Genomic DNA, 14,384 nt, shown 5'->3' with positions numbered 1-14,384 from the left:
AAAGAAACCATGTGTGCTTCTATTTCGTGTGATCCTGAAGTCTAACATGACCCAGATTGATGTGTCAGTGTCATTGGCAGGGATCACTGCTAGGGCAGGATGCTTTAACAAGCAATGCGGAATGGAGCAATGTTAGGGATGCTAACTTGGGTCCTCACTGTTACGGTTCAACCTGGTTTAAGCCGATGTGTTCAGATAGTGTGATTTAGTGTCCATTTACAACATGCCGTCACTTATTTCTGTAGCTATGGGACAACAACAAAGCTTGCTCGCAACAGCTCCTCCTTGTTAGGTTCATACTAACACATATAATGGTTCTTGTTCTTAGCCTGGAACAACCAAACCTGGGTCATGTGCGAAGTAGAGCTACCAAGAATTGTTGCAGAACCCCCCATTCATGGTTTGGCAGTTTTTTAATACATTCAGCTTAGCTTTTTGGGGTGTCACGCTTTCTGTGACATTGGCATGTGGCGTGGATGGGGGTCTTTGAATCTTTCTGAGTTTTGGACAAGATGTTGAAACCTGACGCATAATCTTTCTTGGTAGCATAGCACTATGTGTTTTTCCGAGGTTCATAAGGTGGTTGAGTTTGTTCTCAGACTGTTATTTCTTAATCCATCATTGTTTTCCTCTGGACCATCTTTTCCTGTGAAGGACTTACTCTCAGTAGCTACATACATAGGCGTAGGTGGCTTATGGGATTTTCAATTCATCTGTTTTGCATCTCAGAGCCAACTGACTCTTTGGTCCTGAATTTACTACATCTTGTTCCCTCATGTCTAGCTAAATGGATTAGCAGTCTAGAGTTTTGTGTGCCTTTTTCCTTCTGATGCTTTTTGGCATAGAAGGGGCATCCATTAGTAATCTGAATACATGTTGTGAAGGACCATTAGTCTCCTTGATGTCACATTTCCAAGCATGTTAACATGCAAAATGGTTCCCTCGGGGGAAGTAAAAGCCTTTGCTTACTAGGCTAAAGAAATGCTTGCTGTCTTGAGGAGATAGAAAGGGGTCAGTTATTTAATACATACCCAAATGCTTACGTGCACAAGCCTTAGCAAACATAGGATCTTAACGTTTACATGTAGTAAGAATGTATCAACAAACAGTTACTGTATCAATGTAGGTGCTCCTCGTGGACGGAGCAGTATTAATGGATAATGTGAAAAAGGTGTGCAATAATAAACAAAAATGCATACATTTGAAACACGGGAGCCCTGGACTCAGGGTTCCACCTATGTAAATGTGGATGTACTTGTAAAGCGCACTGTGACTCCATCGAGTATCCTGGCGCTGAAGACCGCTGGGGAACCCATCCTGGTTTTCCCTGTGAGATGGTCCCTTTCTGGGTATCTCCAAGGTGAAACCAGGCATCCCCGGCGTCTGTGGGGGGCCGTTGTAGAGATGAGGCAAGCTTAATGCCCAGAGTTGCCGAGTGTGTTCCTAGTTAGAGTAGGTACCGAGGCGAGAATTATCGAGCCCGTTTTTTTTACCCTGGTCCACGACCCTGCCGCGTCGGGAATTGAACCCTGGTCCCTGGCCGATTCTCTGCTTACGGGTCGGCCGCCTCTAACCAGTGAGCCACTCCTCTCCACCTCTCCTATGGCAATCATTCATTAAAGTAAACAACATGTATGTGACGAAGGAGCGTTCAGTAACTGTTTATTGTTACATTCTCACTAAATGTAAATGTTTATATTCTATGTTTGCTCAAACTAAATACCCACATGCAGATAAGCATGTGGGTATTTGTTATAAACAGCTGGTACTTTTCTATCTGCTCAAGACCACTTGTATTTCTTTAGCTTTCGAAGCAAAGGCTTTTAGCTTCCTCCGAGGGAACCATTTTGCATGTTAATGTATATTCATCCGGGTTCCTAGGGATACTGGGTTGCCCCATTTGCTGTTTTTACATTTCCAAGTGTTGCACTGGTATCTAGAAATACACTAACTAGAAGTTTCTTCATGACATTAGTTGCAGTTGGAGAGAAATGTAAAGTGATACCAAAGGGGATGATGGACGGAGCGTTTGAGCAAATCAAACCCCCAGTCAATTGATCTGGGTTTAATCCATCATCATTCTTTAGCTCACTCCACCACCCCAGTTCAGACATGGCCATATGCAAATCAGTCTGACCCTGTGCCTCATGGTCACAGTCCAGCCCGAACTTCCAAGCCATGTCTTCTGTACTGGGGTGAATGTATGACATTGTTCTGCATTCTGTCCATCAACAGTTGTTTTTGAATTTATCACCCCGAGTGGGACGGGTATGCTCAGACGTGAGTCCAGTGCTCTCCATGCCACAGGAATCAAGCTATCCTGGCTGAAGAGGGGTAACACCCCAAAACCGGTCCTAGGATGCTTATTTCCAGTCCAGGGAGGACCTGGCTTGGCAGTTTGGGCTGGACTGTTCCATGAGGCACAGGGTCAAGACTGATTTGCATATGGCTGGGTCCAAACTGGAATGGCATGGTGAGCACAAAAAAAAGGATTTAGGCCCAGATCCCTGTACTGGGGTGAATGTATGACATTGTTCTGCATTCTGTCCATCAACTGTTGTTTTTGGAGAGAAGTGATAAACCACTTGACACATTTAATTAGCCTGTTTGGATATATTATACAGAATTAGGTAGTTTAACAAAGATTATGCTGTTAGTGTTAGACTTTCCTCTGTGTTTGGTAAATATAGAGTAGACCTATTTTATAGAATCCCAGAAACTACAATGATTTTCTAAATTAATCTAATAAAGAATAGTGATACAGAAAGTAAGAATCTATACTATAATGGGACCTAGGATGTTAAACTGATAATATTAACCTCTGGCTTGGTATAACCAATGTTAGGACATGTTTATCTGTATATGCAAGATCCAATGCCATTGTGACTTGCTGACAAAAGAACCAGATTTTCCTTCTATTGAGAGCATCCTAGAGGCAGGGCATTGCCCACTCGTTGTCTTCCATGAGTCTCTGTTAGGAATTCCTGCTCTTGTCCTGCCTCGTTAATGTTCTATCTCAGTATGTAAAGTGATTCTTCTGGATCATAGAATTGTCAAGGCTGTATCACCAGATAATATGATCTCCTAACACTGTTGGTTGTTAATTCTCTATTGCTGCTCCTAATGGGATGTCTTTACTCAGGCCAGCCTGAATGCCCTTGTCTTTTGTTTGCTTTCTCAAATATTTAGTTGACTCTGGCCTTTCCTCTGAGCTTATTATTATTCATAGATTCTGTGATGATCAAAATGAAGAGGATGGCGAGAGACCACTGGACCCTTTTTCTATCCTAGTGTGAAACAACTGTCGAAAAAATCGGTTCTTAAAAAATAGTAAGATTTGCTTCTTACTTTATTTACAGGTGTGAAGCAGTTGCTGAAGCAAGTGTCTGTACAGAAGATCTACAATGGGCTGCAGGGATATTGAACAAAAACAACTGGACTTTGTTAAAATAAACTGAAAATCAGTGGAGATATTTATTACCTGTGTTTTTTTAGTAAATATGTTTCTTTTTCATCTTCCAATGATCAGCATTTGAGACTCCTGTGGATAGAAGTGATGTTGCAAAGCAAATCCATTTCTTATGGAAAGGTTGAAGGTCAATCTGGAACTTCGGGAAGCGCTTCATTAAAGTAGTTGAGTTGTAAAATTGTTTTTTCCCCTTGGTTGTTTGGGTGTATTTTTTATGCAACCTGAAAATATTTTTTTTAAATACAGTTTAAATACAAATTTGTTACTTTCGTCTTTTTGTTTTTTTTCTTAAAAATATTGATAAATTTAAATTCACAAAAATGATTCAGTTTGGTCCTGTACATCTACTGTTCTAAGATTACATATTTATTTAAAGGATTTTGTATAGTGTGCTTTAACATAAAATATGATATAAATTATTAGACAGATTGAAAAACAAATATTAGAATCACAGCTCTGGATTGATCTTGTGTTGTTGTGTCTGCCCTTGTAAATCTGCTAACTCTCCATCCAATACTTTTCCATTTCCAGCTGTAGGGAAACCCTATGGCATCTGGTGGTAGGGCTAGAAACTAGGCCATAAACGTGTGTGTGTGGGGGGGGGGGGGGGAGAGGACTAGTGATGGCCTGTATGTACCTCAATCATGTGAATATTGGAGGATGCACTATATATCCTTTTCCTGCCTTCTACAGTCACTAGAAATCACGCTTCTGAGTGCTTTCTTTTTTTCCAAATACGTATAACTAAAACCGTGAATTTCTTTTTAAGATGGAACTCATGGTAGAACATTTTCTGATGAACTCCCTCATTGTACACTTTTTTGAATTCTTTCAGTCTAAACCTACTCCTTATTTGGAGAAGCTGCTCTCTCTTCCACTCAGCACAGCCTTACAAAGTTTGTGTCTGCGGCTTGGGCCCTTTCATTTAGTGTGCTTTTGCCCTCTTGGATCGCAGCTAGTGGGATTGTCTCTGAAAAATTGTCTCCAGTGTATGTCCAGGAGGTCATGGAATGCAGCCTGTGCTTACTAATGCACCTGCCCCAGATCTGGCATTGGGGCTGTTAGAGACTGTCCGGGGCAGATTTAAAACTGTTTGCAGGATTGACTTTAGATACGGTTCTGAGGTTGTTGCACTTGAAAATAAATGTCTGCTGCGAAAGAATCTGCTATCATTGGGGGAGCTTTTGAGCTGATCTTCTGCTCCATAGATAGTTGATAAGGCACCTCCTACTCTTTTAAGGTTTCCCCTGCACAGCACTTGCGCTGTACTTAAGAAATCGATTGTTTTTTAATATAAGCTGAAAAGGGATTTTTATCCCACCTCCTCTTTCCTGTCTTCTCATGGGTTCCTGAGTGTGCCACTTACCTTCCCTCCATTTCTATTGGCTGTAGGATATTTTCCTGCATTTACCAATGCTTGTTTCTCATCTGCTTCTCTTCTCAGTTTCCCGTCGCCTAAATACTGTTAGCATCCGCTTTGGTGGAATTATATGTCTATAAAGTTTTGCCTTTTACTCTTGCAGCATATTTATATAACAATTTATCACACGTAGCGATTAAATGATTTGCATAGCATCATAGGATGCAGCGTGGCGCTGCCGAGACTCAAACAGGATCCCCAGCTCTCGAGTCAGCAGCTCTGGCCTTTGTGCCACACCCTCGCCACTCCTGTGTTATCTGTCAGGGAGCTCTTTCCTTCTCCCGGACTATGATTGATGAAAACTGCTTTTTATTAATTACTTAGGTGAAACGATGCATTACCAATGCTTTTTAGGTCTCGCGACCTGCGTTGCACTGCGCAGCAGTGCTTGCGCAGAGAGGCCTTTTGTTCCGGGGGTTCAGAAATCGACCTAGGAATCGCACACGCTCGTGCATGTGTGATTCCTTTTTAGCTCCCCCATTGGCCTTTGCGTGCGTCTTCTTCCAAAAGACTGCACGCAATTGGCCTGAGGCGCGCGCATAGCTCCTCCTATGGCCTATTGGTGTCTATTACGCGCACCAAGCGCGTAATAGACAGCAATAGTCTGTGGATGGAGCTATGATTTTGCCCAGACACAGGCGTGACGCGCGCACCACTTGCTTTTATTTACTTTTGGTATAAGCGCCGCACCCGCGCTTTACTTCTAACATTAAAAGTAAAGCGTGGGTGCCGCGATTATACCAAAGGTAAAGAAATAGATTTTGTTTTCTATTTCTTTACTTTTGGCATAATCGCGGCACCCGCGCTTTACTTTTAATGTTATAAGTAAAGCGCGGGTGCCGTGATTATACCAAACTTACAAAACGTCTTACTGGAGAGAAGCATTAAACCGTATCACTCCAATTAGAGAAAGAAACTGCACAGCCGACACCATATCTTATCAAAATCATTGTCGTACATGCATTTAAACAGTGTCCCCAATGTGGATCCACGCCAGATTATTGCTAGATTTTCAAGACTGACTCACACAATAAATGTACATAAAGTTAATCGAATCTAAACAGAATACTTATATGACCAGATGGCATTCTGAAACTATGCACAGACACACACACGCCGCCTGGAAATGCATAACATGGGTACTCCAGATTTAGACCACATCTATTTTGACAAATTGTGAGCTGTATGTTCTCATTTTCAAACTGTCAGAAGAAATCGAACCACATTTTTTGTTGATGGAAAAAAAAGAGGGATCCTGAAAACGCAATACCATTTATAGGTCAAACCAGGACCAGCAGAAAAGCCAAGGTAGATATACAGGATAGGGTTATACCCGTTTATGGCATGATTTCCCCCTCCCACCCAACAAAGAATGCAGAGACGCTCCCATATTTTATTTACAGACAATGAAGGCTCCCAGCTCTTTAAGAGCCGTCATTGGTCCATTGCTGTTTTCCACGACCCACATCCGCACTGCAGACCTCCACCAGAAAAGGTGTCAGTGGGAAGAAGAGCAACTCTTCCCCTCCCAACGGGACAAGAGAGCGCTGTGCTAGATAAAAACAAGCATCCAGCACCACACCCTGCGCCGCACCGCGAAACCAGCTCCCATGCTAGGTTAGTATGAGGCATGGCATCCGCCTCGTGAAACGCTGGAAGGACGCCGATGCTTTCCGACTGCTGACCATACTGGGATGGGCTTTCACCGACAGTACAAAGCCTGCTCAACCCCACTTGGAAATGAAAAACGCTGTGCAGACGAAGAGGCAGCCGCAGTACCATCAGAATACAACACGATTTTACCTATCACATTCCCAACCACAGTTACGATTTAAAAAAAACAAGCATTTGCAATGCAATAGGTCTCGCATTTACGCGAGTTTAAGCTATTGCCATTGTAAATGACTGCCTTTTATTTATGTTTTTAAACCAACACGTAAATAAAAGGCATTGTCATTTACAATGCCAACAGCTCAAACTCTCGTTTTTTTGGTTGCATATTTATATAGCGCCAACTCAAACCGAAGGTATTGGAGCGCTTTTACATAGCACCTTATTTACATTACACATTCAGGCACGGGGAGAATACGTGATTTGCCCAGAATCACAGGATATGGACACAACCTCGAGGCTCGAACCCTGGTTTCCTGCACCAAAGTCAGCAGCGTAGCCGACGGACCACATCCTCTGCATTGTGATCCTAATGCATTGACGCGCGAAAGCCGGTGGCGAGTAGAGCGCGGTGGCTCGCCCAGCCTGGTGCACAGCGTCTTTACTGAGAGTCAGCAGTAGCTAAAGAGAAAATTTTCCACCTTTCTCTTGTTTTGGTCTAAAAAAGGAATGTAGATTTTCCCAGCGGGTCAATTAGGTGACATACCAATTGTACCAAAGACACCGGGGTAAGTAATATGAATTTCCTTCAAAAGTCAAGCATACACGTGGGTCCCGCTACCCTCTTCGGCGTCGAGCTATCCCTCTCCCTCCTCGCCCACAACAGAAGAGGTACTACTTAGCACTGATGTTGTTTGGCAGATAGGGCAATACCACTCCTCACCAAGCTCCCCACGTGGCATATGCCATCACATTTAATGGCCTGATCCTGACTGTTACATGACACCCTCGAGAGCGATAACCTTTTTGCTTCAACCCTGTAAATATGAAATATGTATTTATGTAAATCTAATCACTTAAAATTTTAAAAATATGTAATTTGTAAGGAATATGCTATTTGTAAATACTTAACTCCCACCATGAGTAACCATAGTAGCTATACGTATTGTCACCTACTACCATGTTACTCTAAATTTCTCATGTAACGTTCTTTTGCTCTATTGCAAAGCGGTCTGTCACCTCTGTGTAATGTCCGCGCTATATAAAAAAGCATAAATAAATAAACACATAATAGAGAAGATCATGCAGAATGCTGTGAAAGTACACTGAGAGGTGCAGAATGCTGTGAAAGTGCTATGAAATGCGCAGAGTGCTGTAAAAGTGACCTGAGAGGTGCAGAGTGTTGTGAAATTGATCTGAGGGGTGCAGAGTGCCGTGAAAGTGCTCTGACAGCTGCAGAGTGCATGCTGTGAAAGTGCTGTGAGAGGTGCAGGGTGCTGTGAAAGTGCTCTGAGAGCTGCAGAGTGCTGTGAAAGTGCCCTGACAGCTGCAGAATGCATGCTGTGAAAGTGCTCTGAGAGCTGCAGAGTGCTGTGAAAGTGATCTCAGAGGTGCAGAGTACTGTGAAAGTGCTCTGAGAGGTGCAGAGTACTGTGAAAGTGTTCTGAGAGCTGCAGAGTGCTGTGAAAGTGATCTCAGAGGTGCAGAGTACTGTGAAAGTGCTCTGAGAGGTGCAGAGTACTGTGAAAGTGTTCTGAGAGCTGCAGAGTGCTGTGAAAGTGCTATGAAAGGCACAGAGTACTGTGAAAGTGCTCCGAGAGCTGCAGAGTGCTGTGAAAGTGCTATGAAAGGCGCAGAGTACTGTGAAAGTGCTCCGAGAGCTGCAGAGTGCTGTGAAAGTGCCCTCAGAGGAATATTATGCTAATGTCTTTGGAGTGCTTTGTGATAGAGGACGATCTGAATAATCAGTACCATTGCATCCCATTTCAAGCGCTTTCTTAGCACTCTGCAGGGTTTTGATGGCCCTGCATCCACAGCTTAATGAACAAGCATTTGCAATGCAATATGTCTCGCATTTGCAAAAGTTGGAGCCATTGGCATTGTAAATGAAAATGCCTATTATTTCTGTTTTCAAATACAACACATAAATAAAAGGCATTGTCATTTACAATGCCAATAGCTCAAACTCTTGCAAATGCGAGACCTATTGCATTGTAAATGCTTGTTTTATAATGCTGTCAAAAACTTAAGCTTTGAGGAAAGTAAAAAGATACCTCTTGGTCCCTCTTAAGAGTACTTGTAATTTGAAATCAGTTTGAGTATAAAAGGATCCTGCCCACTCCGCCCTTAAAGTTACCATGACCAAGGCATGGTGGCCTTGGGTTTTGCCATACTTAAAAACATTGTGTCTTAGTTCTGAAAACTGCTGATTATTCGAATTTATTAATGAGACAATTACCATGGAAATATCCAGAAGAAAAGGAAACCAACACACATAAGCGAATATGCCTGGTTAGCAGTAACAGCTTCTAAAGCCTGTACCCTGTCATCATTAATATCCTTTATTCACAAGCTAAAAGCTAGCTGCATGGATGGATAGTTGAGAACACGTTTTGGATACCCTCAATTTGCCTGTCCCCTCTTCTTTCTGTAGATCTCGCTGGAGAGGATGGTTCCCTATACCAGTATGTTTCTTTGATGCCTTCAGCTTCCAGTTCTCCTACCAGTTGCTGCTGCAACTATGAACACAACATGATTCTCATCTCGGCTTAAGTCCTCTTCAATATAATTCAGCTCTTCCTGGCTCAGGTGCCAACAATTACCTTCCCTTCTCTTTATTCTTCAGGCGGGCTACTCAGTCTCGGGAATATCTACTCCCACCGGTAATGTCTGTTGATGAAGGAACTGGGTTCATCATCAATGGCTGGTTGTGAAAAATCAGCCCAGGCTCCTGAAACTCATGGAAGAGAAGCATTCAGTGGTACTCTGCACCAGAACCTGAAGTTATGGTTTTTCTCTGAACCTGTATGTATCTGGTCCAGTGTGGAAAGAGCAATCCCACTTCGAGAAACTCGCCTTCAGACATGCTTAGCATGTAATTATCATCAAGAAACTAAGGGTAGTGTGCAATTATTGTCACAACAGGAGAGGCTATACTTACACACCAAACCCTTAAGAGGATCTGTATGAACTATCCTGGCTTATGTAGTTGTTCATCTTGTAGCTGGGACAGATAGTGTAGCAAAATTCCATCTCTTCCTTTATGGCACTAAAGAAAGGGGTACTGACACTGGTCAACCTCTCGCTATTGATGCCGTGTATAGGTTTTCATACTGGCACTGAAGCTTTCACCTGTGATGAGGTTCCAATATCCCTTTCCCTAGTGTAATCCTCTAGCATGTTTTTTTCCTTCACAGAAGTACTGCTGCAGGCTCACTTTTTCTTCTTTCCCCAGCACTTCCCAAGTCCTGTTTATGCTGGAAAAGGCTGGATTTCAAGGACGTCTTGAGGAGCACCTGTTTCTACATCTCATTTGCAAGGGAACTTAAGTGGTGCTTAGAGTCTCAACATCATGTCCCTGCTTGCAGCATTTGCTCCTCATTTTCAGTGAGGGCTCTTAATCATTCATCATAAATTGATAACCTTTGTAAACCTGCTTTCAGTTTCCTCCAACTGGAGGTTTAGGGGGTACGATACTCAACTATTGTTTTGCAAAACTTCTTTAGGATTCAGAGCGGCAGGGGTTCACCAGTCGTCATCATCATGGTCCCACCTTCTTCGTGTCGTCTTGCAACCAACCCCTGAAGCCAGTCTTTTGCTTTAGATGGCAATGTATGGATTCTTTTCAATCGTTACATTCACAGCTTTTGCTCAGATTCTTACTTTTTCGTGGCACCTTCCTGCCTATTTCGAGCTGCAGTTTTCCCCTGTCCTACTCCACATTTTGGACTCGCCTTTTCATTTACTTAGGCTAACAGAATCAAGGTGTGACTGTTCTGTTAGTCTCCGCCTTTGGAAGTTGCTTCTCGCCATGTATGACTGCAGTATCTGGCCGTCCAATGCACACCAAATTAATGTGGTATTTTATTTGAGCCATAACCCTTAAAAATGTTGTAGCAAAAGTAGACCTTTTACTGGAACATGCAGCACCGCTGCCTCCATACTTGCTATATATTCCTCTCCAGTGAATTTGAACACCATTGAAAATGTTTGAAATTTTAGGAAATTTAAGCTTTTGTGCAGTGTTGCTCAACCTCTACAAACATCGTGTTTCTGCCCTTCATGCTGACTTCCATAGCCCCTTCTATACAACTTTGCATATTGTACACAACGTGTCAGTGCTACTTTTCAATGTGTGTTTTTAGGTCGAAGCCTACCAGGCAGCGCCGCTGTCTGGTTTGCTAAAGACATTTTGCGGACATTCAGAAAGCTGACCTAGGAATGTATTATGTCCATTGCTGGACATTGGCTTTGTGGTTTGTAACTCACATTTTCTGGCTTTCTATTTGCTGGCTGTATTTGCTTTAGGCTATACAGGTTCAGTTTGTCCCTCCTGTTGCCTAAACCGTGTTTACTGTATTCTTCCATGAACTTGCTTCTGTAAACAGGCCTTTAATTCTTATCTTGTCACATTTGCTGTGCATTCAAAGACGGAGGTCAAATGTCAAGCTCTCTTCCGAAGATCCGGCTAATGATATGCATCTTGAGGCATAAACTTCATGTCTGCATAGGCCTAAATGCGATCATCAGCAGATAACAGATTTTGTCACTTTACACATTCCGAATTCAACTGCCATCATGACTCTTTTCAAACTGGTGCCTGTCGTGTTATGCATGCACAACAGTGTCTTCAATGAAGATGTCATTAAAACGTTCAAAGTACCTTTGGAGCAGATGTGAACAGACGGAGCCGAAGGAGGGATACATGGGCTGACAGGTGACGTTAAGTAACACAGAGATCCGAGATCAAAGCAAAAACATCCACTCTTTGCCACCAGTAGAAAAGCAATGGCTGTGTTTGTGGCAATAGATTCTACTGACGTAAGTGTATGTGCATACAAGAAATTTAAACTTAAAACAGTCTTTAAAATTACTATTGCAACTTTCAATATCATTCTGCCATATAGTTAATGCCATTCCTATGAATATAAGAAAGAAATGGAGTGCTATATAAAAAGTACTTTGCAGCAGCGTGTGTTTCGAAAGGCTGTGCTGCAGTCAACGTCTTAACGGTGCACCCCTGCCACTAGGGGAACGGCGTGTCCGCATCTGATCCGAAAGCAGGAAAATGCGCACATGCGACGGAAGCAAGCCAGTTGTGTTAACTCTGCTGGGCTGCTGACCCCTGCTGGCCCTCGCGAGTATCGCCATGAAGGGACACAGGTGACTGGCGCAGCTGCTGAAGGGGGACTTGGTGGGGGAGGGGGGGGCAGCCGACCGCAGGGAGGTCCCCCCCCCCCCCGGCAGTTTGGGAGGGGCGGGGGGAGCTGGCCTCGCGCCGGCCATTCTGTCATTGGGCTTGTTTATTTGTAGCCCAAAAGGTGCCCAAGCATAAATTCTTTGGGCTCCTGCTCCCAGCTACCATTTTAGATTTGGTGACCTGGTGGCTGGGAGCTTAGGCGTTTTTTTGCTTAGGGGTAGCTGCTTGGTTTAGTGTGGTTTGTGCATTTTCCTAGCATTACTATCGCCATGGCATCTGAGGACTACCGTGTTTTGGAGGCCCTCTGGCTTCTGAGCCCAAGTGGGCTGAATGGACCTGGTGATCAGGGAGGTCGCGGGGTCGTCGCGCCCTGCTCGGCAGGCCTCAGTGGGCGTGACCGTGGCCGCCTGCACGTCGCCCACGACTATTGCCGGTAAGAGAGCGGGGCTGCCCGCGCTTTAAAAAGGTGGCTCCTGCTCGTTTAGTGCAGCCTGGGGTAGGGGGAGCGTCTGGGGAGGCGGGCGGTATGGGCGGAGGGGGTGGGGATGTGAGGCGCGTGGTGAAGGAGGTGGCGGTATTTAAACTACCGGGCGATCATTCTTCTTCCTCCCCGCTTTGAATGAAACGCGGGAGGACAAGGCAGTAGGAGGCGTTCTGCCTCGCTGCCTTCGGCACCAGCAACGGCGGTGTTTTCTGAGGCAGTGCAGGTGGGGAGCGCGGGCGGGGTGTTTCTTGGAGGGGCGGATTCACGGGGCATGTTAGTGAGAGGCGGTGAGGATTTCTCCCGCTCTGAGCTCGCGCTGGAGTCAGCGGGGCGTTTGAGCAGCACGGAGAGCGTCAGAGGCTCTCACGCTTTAGGCGGTTTTCCAGCAGGGAAGCTTTCATCAGAGATTTTCACTATGGGGCATACGGGCGGGGCGGGGCGGAGACGGTGGCTGCTTTGGAAGGGGATGCCAGGGAAGCATTGTTGTCTAGCCCTCTATTTTCTTCCCCCCCTGTCAGTGAGGGGTGAGACAGGGTCTCTTGGGGGGAGCTCTCTGGGGGAGGGTGAGTGGGCTCAGGTGGGGGGTGGAGCACTCAGCAGAATTTGGTTTCTTCTAGGAAGTATGGGGGTATTGGAGCCCCGCTTTCCTCACGCTGGGGGGGGTTTGTGTTCTGTCAGGGGTGGGGAGAAACAGTTGTTGGATACAGGGGTGGGAGGAGCTGTGTTGGGTGAGGTAGGTGAGGTTTCTAGTGAGTTGGATCCTGCTGGGGGGGGGCCCAGCCTGGGAGGGATTGGATATCTTCCCTTCGTGGGCAGAAGGGGTTTGGGGTCTCGGTGGGGGGGGGGGGAGTCATTGGAGGATTTTCAGGTCATGGGGCGCGATGGGGGTGTGTGCAGGATGTCAACTGCGAGGGTGGGGGCCAGAGGAGGGGAGAAGGCAGGGTTTGGGGGTTCGTTGGACCGCAGGGGGGGGGCCAGGGTTTGGGTTTTGCGTCTGCTGTGGTTCAGGCAATGCTGGAATGGAGTGGGGATGAGGAAGGGGGGGCATCCCCCACTCCCCCAAGTCAGTATGGTGCATTCAGGTTTTGCTAGGGATACTGCATTGAGTTTGCAAGGGGTAGGCATGTCGGATAGTAATCAGGGACCCAGTACACCAGTCCAAACTTTTTCCTTACAGGGCAGGGAGCAAGGCAGTGCGGCGGACTCGGTAGGGCCAGGTGCGGCCCAATTACACCGAGGAGAAGGGAGGGTGAGGCCTTGCGCGGCACATTCCATACCGGCGGGGGATCCCGTCGCGGCCAGCACACGAAGGTCCGGCGCGACCTCGCTGGCCCCAACGACAGGCAGGTCACGATGGTCAGCCTTAACAATGGACCTGGATTTTCATAAAGGTCAACGGATGGGGGAGCACCGGCGGGTACAGTCGTCTCCCCCGCAAGGTGGACATTCAGGGGCCGTTAGGGCCAGTTTGGGTCTTGCGGGTTCCGGTAAGGCCCGTGCTGTTGAATTTGCTAATGAGGTGCTCCAGGTGGAGGAGCCAGTTTTGCTTAACTATGATGAAGACAGCCCCGAGGAAGGGGAATTGCGGGATTATGAGGAGGGGGGCCCTCTCACGTGTCTCATAGTTTCTTACAGGTTTCGGGAGCGGTGCCCCAAAAACAGTCAGTGGTGGCAGGACCCAAAAGAGAGCGCGGCCCATCGGCGAGGGCTCCTCGTACAGGGGATTCATCTGAGAAGTTGGCACGGCGGTTGTAGTCCATCCGAGCATCCTCCTTAGAGCCAGGTGAGATCGCTAGAACACAGGCCAAACCTAAAATGGTGTCTGTGGGGATGGGGGGGGGAGAGGAGTGGGTGGGTGACGGAGGGGAGATTGTACAAAGGTAGATACGTTAAGGATATGCGGGTAGGCACGGGAGATGGGGAATAGTGCTGGGTACTAAGGTTGAGAGTGGGACTAATACAGACGCAGCGGGTGGAAAGG

The 14,384-nt window shown here is 45.8% G+C and overlaps 1 protein-coding gene across 1 annotated transcript in view; it reads left to right on the top strand.

The window, feature by feature from the left end:
* The window catches only part of DNAJB11 (DnaJ heat shock protein family (Hsp40) member B11), a 162,167-nt gene extending 158,440 nt beyond the window's left edge, over positions 1-3,727 (top strand). The window contains exon 10 of the mRNA XM_085648709.1: positions 3,360-3,727. Within this exon, the coding sequence (XP_085504835.1) occupies positions 3,360-3,424 (65 nt within the window). The 3' untranslated portion in view covers positions 3,425-3,727. The remainder of the gene's footprint in view (positions 1-3,359) is intronic.
* The last annotated feature ends 10,657 nt before the right edge of the window (positions 3,728-14,384 follow it).

Source organism: Triturus cristatus, chromosome 3_2 (assembly GCF_964204655.1).
Source record: "Triturus cristatus chromosome 3_2, aTriCri1.1, whole genome shotgun sequence".
Taxonomy (NCBI): Eukaryota; Metazoa; Chordata; class Amphibia; order Caudata; family Salamandridae; genus Triturus; species Triturus cristatus.
This window is presented reverse-complemented; position numbering and strand designations above follow the sequence as displayed.